This window comes from Nicrophorus vespilloides, unplaced genomic scaffold, assembly GCF_001412225.1.
Source record: "Nicrophorus vespilloides isolate i.1.1-1 unplaced genomic scaffold, Nicve_v1.0, whole genome shotgun sequence".
Taxonomy (NCBI): domain Eukaryota; kingdom Metazoa; phylum Arthropoda; class Insecta; order Coleoptera; family Silphidae; genus Nicrophorus; species Nicrophorus vespilloides.
Window position 1 is genome coordinate 96,848 of NW_017099854.1, and position 9,320 is coordinate 106,167.

The 9,320-nt window shown below is 28.7% G+C and overlaps 4 protein-coding genes across 4 annotated transcripts; all 4 read left to right on the forward strand.

Annotated features, from left to right (window-relative positions):
- Window positions 1-537: 537 nt before the first annotated feature.
- Window positions 538-3,262, forward strand: LOC108565822. Its single transcript, XM_017925468.1, has 7 exons — window positions 538-643; window positions 1,175-1,537; window positions 1,589-1,871; window positions 2,000-2,072; window positions 2,187-2,256; window positions 2,469-2,831; window positions 2,890-3,262. The coding sequence occupies exons 1-7, from the start codon at window positions 562-564 to the stop codon at window positions 3,195-3,197; spliced, it is 1,542 nt and encodes a 513-aa protein (XP_017780957.1). The 5' UTR covers window positions 538-561; the 3' UTR covers window positions 3,198-3,262.
- A 342-nt stretch (window positions 3,263-3,604) lies between these two features.
- LOC108565823 (circadian clock-controlled protein-like) lies at window positions 3,605-4,584 on the forward strand. Its single transcript, XM_017925469.1, has 3 exons — window positions 3,605-3,696; window positions 3,857-4,219; window positions 4,277-4,584. The coding sequence occupies exons 1-3, from the start codon at window positions 3,630-3,632 to the stop codon at window positions 4,582-4,584; spliced, it is 738 nt and encodes a 245-aa protein (XP_017780958.1). The 5' UTR covers window positions 3,605-3,629.
- Window positions 4,585-5,089: 505 nt separating this feature from the next.
- Window positions 5,090-5,953, forward strand: LOC108565824. The gene is made up of 3 exons (XM_017925470.1): window positions 5,090-5,176; window positions 5,232-5,591; window positions 5,649-5,953. Exons 1-3 carry the CDS (start codon window positions 5,122-5,124, stop codon window positions 5,951-5,953), a joined length of 720 nt encoding a protein of 239 aa, XP_017780959.1. The 5' UTR covers window positions 5,090-5,121.
- A 1,910-nt stretch (window positions 5,954-7,863) lies between these two features.
- LOC108565833 lies at window positions 7,864-9,073 on the forward strand. The gene is made up of 3 exons (XM_017925479.1): window positions 7,864-7,927; window positions 8,294-8,653; window positions 8,707-9,073. Exons 1-3 carry the CDS (start codon window positions 7,873-7,875, stop codon window positions 9,009-9,011), a joined length of 720 nt encoding a protein of 239 aa, XP_017780968.1. The 5' UTR covers window positions 7,864-7,872; the 3' UTR covers window positions 9,012-9,073.
- Window positions 9,074-9,320: the final 247 nt, after the last annotated feature.

Sequence of the window (9,320 nt, forward strand, 5' to 3'; positions counted from 1 at the left end):
GATATTCAAAAGAACTGCCCAAACTTATGTTATTTTTACTTTTTAATTATTAAAAAATTGCTTACATTTTATAATTAGGAATAAATATTTTTGCAAAACTATAACACTGTAGACTTGTTTTTGAAACAGCATAAAAATATTTAGCACAAGAAGTGACTCAAACAGTAAAGTTTAATAATAAATGAGCAAATAAAATATATATTTTGTGTATTTTTTTTTTGCAATTTATTATGATTTTTCTGAATGAAAATTTTTGAAACCGGTTTATAAAGGAATCCAGATATTCTACTATTACTAAAAAAATATAAATATTGTCACTATATGTTAATTACAATTAATAATAAATATAATTTGTAACACTTTTATTGGATTTTAATATGATTTTATTGTTGAAAGGAATAAATAATTATTTTTTTCTTCTTTTCTAATCTTATTTAGTTCATTGAAATTGCGACCTGAAATTACTTCAAGGTAAATAATATAATTGACACAAATATAATTTCCTATTGCAATAAAAGTACCGCGGTTGTAAACGAAGATGATCAGTCGTCAATCGTCAAGATGCGTGCATCATTTATCATCTTTGTTTTGTTCGTCTACGTTGGTGTTTCGCAGGCAGAAACTAAGAAAAAACGTCAACTTCGTAAGTTATTTTATATTTTTTACGCTCATTTCTTACAGTGCTTTCGGAATTTATATATTAGTAAACTGAAGAAATAGTAAGGACTACTTTCTTATATCTATTTGTTTTTTTTTATTATTATCCTGAGAAAAATATATCAAGTAATTTGTATTGATTTGTACATAGATGTAATTATTTCTATACATTTATTATTAACGGTTTATTATTGGTTTTCACTAAATATGTCTCATGCAAAATTTGTATATATTTTTTCTTCTCTTTTATTCTATCTACTTGTCATGTTTATACGTTCAAATTATTGATTCAAGGACATAACATTGTTGTTATATAAATTTTCTATTATTGAATTCTATTATTCACCAAAATTTATTTAACTAATACAATTTACGTGATAATTGCTAAGAAAATGCAAACATTACAAGATACTTGTCATATATTTCATAAATAACTTGACTTGTTGATTGAGTTGATTTAAATAAACAAACAAAACTGAGTTTTATAAATAGTTTTAAACCCTGTTATACGTTGCAGCTGATTTCGTGCAAGTGTGTAAAAGAGATGATCCCGAACTGGACAAATGTTTCATATCATCATTGAATTCCCTGAGAACTCGTCTGGCTGATGGAATCCCCGAATTATTGTTACCAAAAATGGAACCATTGACGCTCCCTGAAGCAACTTTCAAAGACAGCGGTTTTATGGCCAAATTTTCAGACCTCGTCGTCGATTACATAACAGAAGGCACCGTCGAAAACGTGAAAATCGACCTAAATAATAGCCAAATCAACTTGGATTTGGTTTTACCAAGATTACGAATTAGATCGAATTACAGCATGCACGGAAGGATTTTGATCCTCTCTCTGAAAGGAAGCGGTCCAGCGGATGGAAATTTCAGTATGCTCTTAGATATTTTATTATAAGAATATTGAAAATGTTATTTTTCAGCTGATATTGTTGCTAAAGTCGAGTTAACCGGAACAACACAAAACGGTTACCTTTACTTCGAGGATAACAGGATGGACATTAAAATCGGCGACGGACAATTATCCTTCGACAAATTATTTGCCGATGATGAATTGAATTTAGCAGCGAATAAGATAATTAACGATAACTCCATTGAAATAATCAACGAGTTAAAACCGTTAATTGATGCGAGTGTAGCTGATTTCGTTTTACATTTGACACGTAACGTTTTTTCGGCATTCACCATTGACCAGCTCTTCCCAATGTAAACCATTCAATTTTCATATTTACTCAGATCAATTGAGATAAATGATTCTATCAATATTGAAATATAAATATTTATTTTAACTAATGCAACTGAATTGATTCGACTTCTTTAACCTTATTTTCCAGACACATTAAATTGGGTTTTTTTACTAGACATAATTGCATCATTCAAATTATTTACTTGACTTGTTATTATTCAGCTTCACCATTTCGCACATTACATTCTTTTATTACTAAAAACAACTTATTTTGTTTACCTTTGTTGCGCCGAAGATACGAACATATATAAAGCACGTTGTTCTTGAGATCGTAGTTAACGTCCGCAATGAAGACAATCTTGATCGCCTCGCTTTTTGTCGCCTCAGCATTCGCTGCTGATTTACGTAAGTTTAATTGAATTTAACGGAAGCAAAGTTTACTTAAGAAAATATTGATTATTTAAATGATATTTCTACATATCATCATTTTACATTTATCAGTCAAAATAATTATAAATTATAATTATTAAATGCATATTTATGTATAATCAATTAATAATTTAATATATAGAAAACAACAATTTTTAGATGAAACATTTTATTTATAAATTTTGTAGCAAATTTTATCAAGCCATGCAATGGAGACTCGACTAATTTATTACAATGTGTTCGAGACAATATTGAAGCATGCAAACCTCGCTTAGCGAAAGGAATACCGAAACTCTTCATTCCTCCGATGAATCCATTCAAAGTGAGCGAAGCAGCAATCGAACAATCGCAGTTTAAATTGGCCATCAAAGATGTGACCATTCACGGTTTCGATAAATTTGATGTAAAAGATTTGCAAATTGATCTTAAAAATGATAAAATCGAAATGGATATCGTGTTTCCCCACATTGATGCTTCCGGTGTGTACGAAATAAATGGTAAACTTTTGGTGCTTACCTTGAACGGAAAAGGACCTTTGAATTGTAACGCAAGTATGTAAATAATTTAAAATTATGATTTGTTGGATAAACAGAATTACGTTAATTGCAGCAAATATGGGTGCAAAGTTTGTAGCAGATTTCGAACGTTACGAGAGGGAAGGTAAAACGTACTTGAAGAAGAAGGATTTAAACGTCGTCGTTTACATAAAGGATGCGTGGATTAAATTGGATAATTTGTTCCAAAATAATAAAGAACTGACGGAGAATACGAATCGCGTTATCAATGATAACATTCTAGATTTCTTCCAGGAGATTCATCCAATTTTCGAAGTTATTTTCAATAATGTTCTTGGTAATGTTCTGTTCAAAATCACGGAAACCTATCCCTACGAAGATATTCTACCGAATATTAACTAATTTATGTATTTGACATGTTAGATTAGATTAAAAAGGTGTAAGAATAAAGTGAATTCAATTAACAATAACTGAATCTAAAAAACGAGTTAAAACCGTTAATTGATTGTTTTACCTAAAAACTTAAAACCTACCAATTTTCATATTTACACAGATCAATTGAGATAAATGATTCTAACAATATTTAAATAAAATATTTATTTTAACTAATGCAAACAAATTTATTCGATGTTTTTTTTTCCTTATTTTCCAAACATATTAATATATTCAAATTATGAGTGTATCTTGTTATTATGCAACTTTGCCATTTCGCATATTACATTCTTTTATTGCTAAAAACTACTTTTTTGTACGTTCTTGATCAATTTTTGTTTGCTTTTGTTGCACTGAAGATACGAACATATATAAAAGACGTTGTTCTTGTGATCAAAGTTAATGTTCACAATGAAAACATTATTGATCATCTCGTTCTTCGTCGCCACAGCATTAGCTGCTGATATACGTAAGTTTAATTGAATTTAACATAATCTAAGTTTACTTAATGAAATATTGTCTATTTAAAATTAATATTGTGATTTAAATAAATTTGTATAAATAAAACAAAAATATAAGTAAAACAACAGTTTTTTGAGATTGAATCATTTCATTTATAAACTTTCTAGCATCTTTTATTAAGCCTTGTAATGGAGATCCTTCAAAGCTATTGGAATGTGTTCGAGATAATATTGAAGCATGCAAACCTCGTTTAACGAAAGGAATACCAAAACTCTTCATTCCTCCGATGAATCCATTTAAAGTGAGCGTAGTAGCAATCGAACAACCACTGTATAAATTGGACATCAAAAATGTGATCATTCACGGTTTCAATAAGTTTGATGTAAAAGATTTGCAAATTGATCATAAAAATTATAAATTGAAAATGGATATAGTTTTTCCGCAAATCGTAGCATCCGGTGTGTACGAAATTAATGGTAATCTTCTACTACTCAACTTGAATGGAAAAGGTTCTTTGCATTGTAACGCAAGTATGTGAATAATATAAAATTATGCTTCGTTTTATTATACAAATACATTAATTGCAGCAAATTTGGGAGCAAAATTTGAGGCAGATTTCGAGCGTTACGAGAGGAAAGGTAAAACTTATATGAAGAAGAAAGATGTGAACGCCGATCTTTACATCAAAGATGCGTGGATTCAATTGGATAATTTGTTCGAAAATAATAAGGAGTTGACGGAGAATACGAATCGGATTATCAATGATAATATTTTGGATTTCTTCCACGAGATTCATCCTACTTTTGAAGTTATTTTCAATAATGTTCTTGATAGATCTTTGTTCAAAATCACGGAAACCTTTGCCTACGAAGATTACCTACCCAATTTTGACTAATTACTAGTGAATAAATTACGTAATACAAAAGTTAGATTAAAATGGATTAAGTTATAAAGTGAACTTTACTGTTACTTTTTATTTTATAACTACTTGCTCATTGATAACGTTATCATTTTAATATTATAAAATCTTTACAAAACATAGTTTTTTTTTATATTTTGATCATTTATCATTCTATTTAGACTTTATTTTAATGTTGTCTTTAACATCAAAGCTTCAAAATAAATAGTCTAATTTAAGGCCAATTCCTGATAATAATCCGATAAAATATGTCCAGAAATTGTATTACTAGAAGAAGAAAATAACTTATAAATAAAATATTTAAATTATTTTAATATACAGGTTTCCTACATATTTCATATTCATATTCATTTAATGTAAATTATTTTAAAGCATTACGTTTTGCCCCAATTATACATATATAGAGAAAATTGATTTTAATTTTTTATGCTAACTTGTATATATTCAAGTTTGAAAACAAATTATGAACATTCAACGTTTGTCGTTAAAAAGAAATTCATTTCATACCTGAAAATGATACTAGTATTGTTATTCACTGTATTTGTTGCCGCATCAAGTGCTGACTTAGGTAACTTCTTATATTTCGAGAATTTTAATAATTAATAAAAAAAAATATAATTTAGCTACTATTTTAAAACCATGCAATAGAACGAGTGACATAAACGCATGTCTCATAAACAATATAGAAGTAGCAAAATCGGAGATCATAAACGGATTTCCGGATCTTTCAATTCCTCCCCTAAATAATTTACTAATCACTCACTCCACTGTAAAAATTCCCAATTTGGATGTGGATTTTTGGAATTTCAACATAACCGGTCTCGAAAATTTCGTAATACAAAGCATTGACTGCGATTTAAACAAGGAAATTATCGTGATAAAAATACAATTTCCTTACGGGAAAGGCGTTGGTTCATACAAAATCAAAGGACACATCTTCAATTTGAATTTGGATAGCATGGGGGAAATAAATGGAAATGCTAGTAATTTTTTTGTAAGTTTAAGTTAAAATTATTTAAAAATTAATAATAATATTTTAGCAAATGCTATTCTACTATTCACAATGAGGACCAAAGTGATTGAAAAAGGCCGTGATTTCTATTTTCGGAGAGTAAGCCAAGAGGTTAAATTGCATTTGGAACACGGAGTATTTTATTGTTACATGGATAATCTGTATCCTGGAAATAAGATATTAACGGAGAAAATGAATGAAATCATAAACGCTAATAGTTATTACATGTACGAAGTCTTAGTTCCATTCGTAGAAAATATGTTTAATGATATTTTATCAGAAGCATTTGATTTACTGTTTGAAAAGTTTACATACGACCAAATGTTCCCATAATATTATAAAACTATAGTATAATATTTCATTACAATTATTAATTATGTTAATATTTTAATTAATTTAACGTTAATAATAAAGTGTTTTTTGTACAACAGTTTATTTTTAGGTAAATAAAATACTTAGTAATATTTTAATTTTTAATGTTTATTTTTATACCATTTGATTTTAATATGAAAAATACTTAATTATCCGTATATTTCTGTTGTTTATAATTAAAATAACAACTCAAAAATTGGACCATCATAAAAAAGTTGTATTTTTCAGTTTTATCATTCCTCTTATAATATGTGATTTAGTACATCTTGTGGGATCTGATATTATTTGGTTTGAAACTTTTCATTATTTTATCTGAAACTGACCGATCATCAGCAGTTTAGATCATCATTTTTTGGTCTAAGAAACATCAATATCTGGGGGTATCGTTAGCAGCCTGGCCATCGCCCAATATAACAGGACAGCGCAGCCATCAGAGCTGCTGACGTCACTACAGCAGACTGATGTTAAATAACGGTGAGCCAAAGTCTAACAAGAAAGCTTGGAGTAGTAGAACACTTTATAATGTTTACGCTGCTCCTGTATGGGATGAGACAACAATGTTTCAAGACGCAGAGTAAGTATTAACGTGACACGAAGAAACGTGCTATGAAGAAAGATGAGAGCCAGTCGGGAACGATTAAAGAAGTTGCTAGAGCCAAGCTGCTGGAAAAGTGACCGAAAAAATAACACAGCTAGACACAGCTTAACACTTGAGCGCTTTCTGGTCGTGAATGCTTTAGTAAGCATTTAGAGATATTCGTTGAAGAACTCAGGAAGGTTGGACATTATACCATTATATATGTCACGAATATATGTCACGTCTATGAAGGAAGAAGACAAGCATTGAGGGAGAGGGCCAACCAAGAAAGTGTTAGTGGAGACCAACACAGATGAACGAAGATGTGTTAGCTAGCAAAGACATTAAGCATTGTAGAGTAATATTAAAATACAAAACCTTGATATCGATGAAGTAGTAGAGAGGTTTTAGTTTCCTACCTACTAACACGACTCCACTCGTGGTCTCTATACAAGGTTTACTCTCTTGTACCTCACTAGGAATTGTAACAAAAATCTTCTGTTCTATGTTTATTCAAAATATATACTTCTTAATTATTTATGTAAGAAGACTCCTATTTCATTTTAGAAAAACTTTCCGTCTATGATATTTATTTTTCAAGTATCTTTGATTTTGACTGCCTTAACACTATTGGAATTGATATCTTTCTATAAAGTAGCATTTATTACATCAAAGGCAAAAATAGTATAGATTGTTTATAAAATGGTGCTTTCATCTGGAGTAGGACCTACATACAAGTTGAAATACTTGCCATACATTTTTGTTTTCAAACATGTACGTGCATCATTGCATGTTTGTTTTTAAAAGAGTAAATATTGATAAGTTTTCAACCAAATTGACCTGCGTCGGTAGATATTTCAAGAAATGTCATAAACATATTATCTTTTATGATGTGATAGTGTTATAGTGTTATCTTTATGAAATTGTGCAACAATGTTTCAAAGAGGAAAATTGACTCCTTCGGTACTTTTGGCGTACTCTGCGATTAAATTAAATTATTTCATTACTGATCAAAAGTTTATACTGTTTATATTGACATCAAGATATGTTTGTTGAATAAATTCTTCAAATTGAACTTGTAAATAATTTTATTCAAATATATATTACAGGTCTGGTGCCAATTACACATATTTCAAAGTGCAAATTAATAATTATCTAATTGCGTAATTATATAATTAATTTTATATTTTCCAAAAAAAATTAAAATGTATATATAAATATAAATGTTAGAAAATCAGTTCATAAATTATAAATATTGTGTAACGTTGAAAACATCAAAACAAAAATTTTATTTAGTAATAAAATGTTACCAATTTTATTGTTAATTAGTTTCGCAGCTTTGGCATATTCTGATTTGGGTAAGGATTTTTATTTACATAATATAATATCTCGCACAATTTAGGTCCATCAATATTTTTCAAGACTTGGCTGTATAAAGCAAAGATGTTGAATCTTTGAGCTTCACTATTAGAATACCTCAATAAAATACATAAACAAAAACAATTGTATTTATAGTCGCAATATTATAATACAATATTTCTGATATGTTTCCTATTTGTTCATTGCCAATAGTCAATTATTCAGTTTGTTTTGAAATTTTCAAACCGGAATGTAGTAAATCCTTTAATAGTTTTAATAAAAAAAAGCAGTTATACTATAATTTTAATAATTAATTTGTAATTCATCATTAGTTGCTTTAATTATTAATGTTTGTGATATTTTAGCTCAGTTGGTGAAGCCATGCAATAGAACAGGTGATATAAATGCATGTCTTTTAAATAATCTGGAATCGGCCAAAGAGGATATCATAAATGGAATACCAGAGCTGATGATACCAAATCTTAAAGTTATATTTATTACCCATTCCTCTATAAATATAACCAATCTTAAAATTGATTTATGGAATTTTAACATCACCGGACTCGAAAAATTCGTAATAAAAAGCATCGACACTGATTTAAATAACAGAATCATCAAGGTTACTATAATGCTACCTTACTTGGATGGAATAGGGTCATATAAAATCAAAGGAAACTTGTTCAATTTAAATCTCGATAGCATGGGTGAATTGACAGGAAATGCTAGTAAATTTAACATTATATTAACAATTTGTATATAATTACTGTTGAATTTTCAGCTAATTCCATTCTACATTACACTTTAAGGTTAACAGTGGCTGAAAGGAACCGTGATTTCCATTTGATGAGGGAGAGTCAAGAGTTCAAAATTAACATGAAAAGTGGGGTGTTTTATTGCCATTTTGATAATCTGTATTTAGGAAGCAATGAATTAACGGAAACGATGAATAGGATTATAAATCATAACAGCTACTACATGTTCGAAATGCTGATTCCGTTTCTAGAAAACATATTGGATGATATAGTAGGAAACGCAATCGATTTAGTTTTTGCAAGATACTCATTCGACGAAATGTTTCCTTAAAGCGAAAATTCAAAATCACACATTTTTATATTTTATTTTATAGATATTTTTGTTATCAACAATTACCGTTAGTTTTTTCCCTTACTTGTGTTTTTTAATAAAAAGTTTCCTTCAAGTGAAAGATTTTACAATTAATTACAGGTTATTTTAATAATATTTTTTTCAATTATCAATTACCGCTCATTTTCCCGTTCCATATTTATTTTAATTATATAAAAACTACTAGAGCTTATAAATGATTGATTTTAAAAGCGTAAGTCATTGCATTAGAACAGGTTATAATTATTGCTCTTATTTATTATTTATTAG

What these genes read in the sequence shown, in the direction of transcription:
- LOC108565822 (XM_017925468.1), top strand. Translation starts at nt 562, where the DNA reads ATGCGTGCATCATTTATCATCTTTGTTTTGTTCGTCTACGTTGGTGTT. An exon ending in TCCAGCGGATGGAAATTTCA is followed by an intron (nt 1,538 to 1,588) that starts GTATGCTCTTAG and finishes GTTATTTTTCAG; the next exon opens with CTGATATTGTTGCTAAAGTC. An exon ending in ACCTTTGAATTGTAACGCAA is followed by an intron (nt 2,832 to 2,889) that starts GTATGTAAATAA and finishes CGTTAATTGCAG; the next exon opens with CAAATATGGGTGCAAAGTTT.
- LOC108565823 (XM_017925469.1), top strand. Translation starts at nt 3,630, where the DNA reads ATGTTCACAATGAAAACATTATTGATCATCTCGTTCTTCGTCGCCACA. An exon ending in AGCATTAGCTGCTGATATAC is followed by an intron (nt 3,697 to 3,856) that starts GTAAGTTTAATT and finishes TAAACTTTCTAG; the next exon opens with CATCTTTTATTAAGCCTTGT. An exon ending in TTCTTTGCATTGTAACGCAA is followed by an intron (nt 4,220 to 4,276) that starts GTATGTGAATAA and finishes CATTAATTGCAG; the next exon opens with CAAATTTGGGAGCAAAATTT.
- LOC108565833 (XM_017925479.1), top strand. Translation starts at nt 7,873, where the DNA reads ATGTTACCAATTTTATTGTTAATTAGTTTCGCAGCTTTGGCATATTCT. An exon ending in TTTGGCATATTCTGATTTGG is followed by an intron (nt 7,928 to 8,293) that starts GTAAGGATTTTT and finishes GTGATATTTTAG; the next exon opens with CTCAGTTGGTGAAGCCATGC. An exon ending in TGAATTGACAGGAAATGCTA is followed by an intron (nt 8,654 to 8,706) that starts GTAAATTTAACA and finishes TTGAATTTTCAG; the next exon opens with CTAATTCCATTCTACATTAC.
- LOC108565824 (XM_017925470.1), top strand. Translation starts at nt 5,122, where the DNA reads ATGATACTAGTATTGTTATTCACTGTATTTGTTGCCGCATCAAGTGCT. An exon ending in CGCATCAAGTGCTGACTTAG is followed by an intron (nt 5,177 to 5,231) that starts GTAACTTCTTAT and finishes AATATAATTTAG; the next exon opens with CTACTATTTTAAAACCATGC. An exon ending in GGAAATAAATGGAAATGCTA is followed by an intron (nt 5,592 to 5,648) that starts GTAATTTTTTTG and finishes ATAATATTTTAG; the next exon opens with CAAATGCTATTCTACTATTC.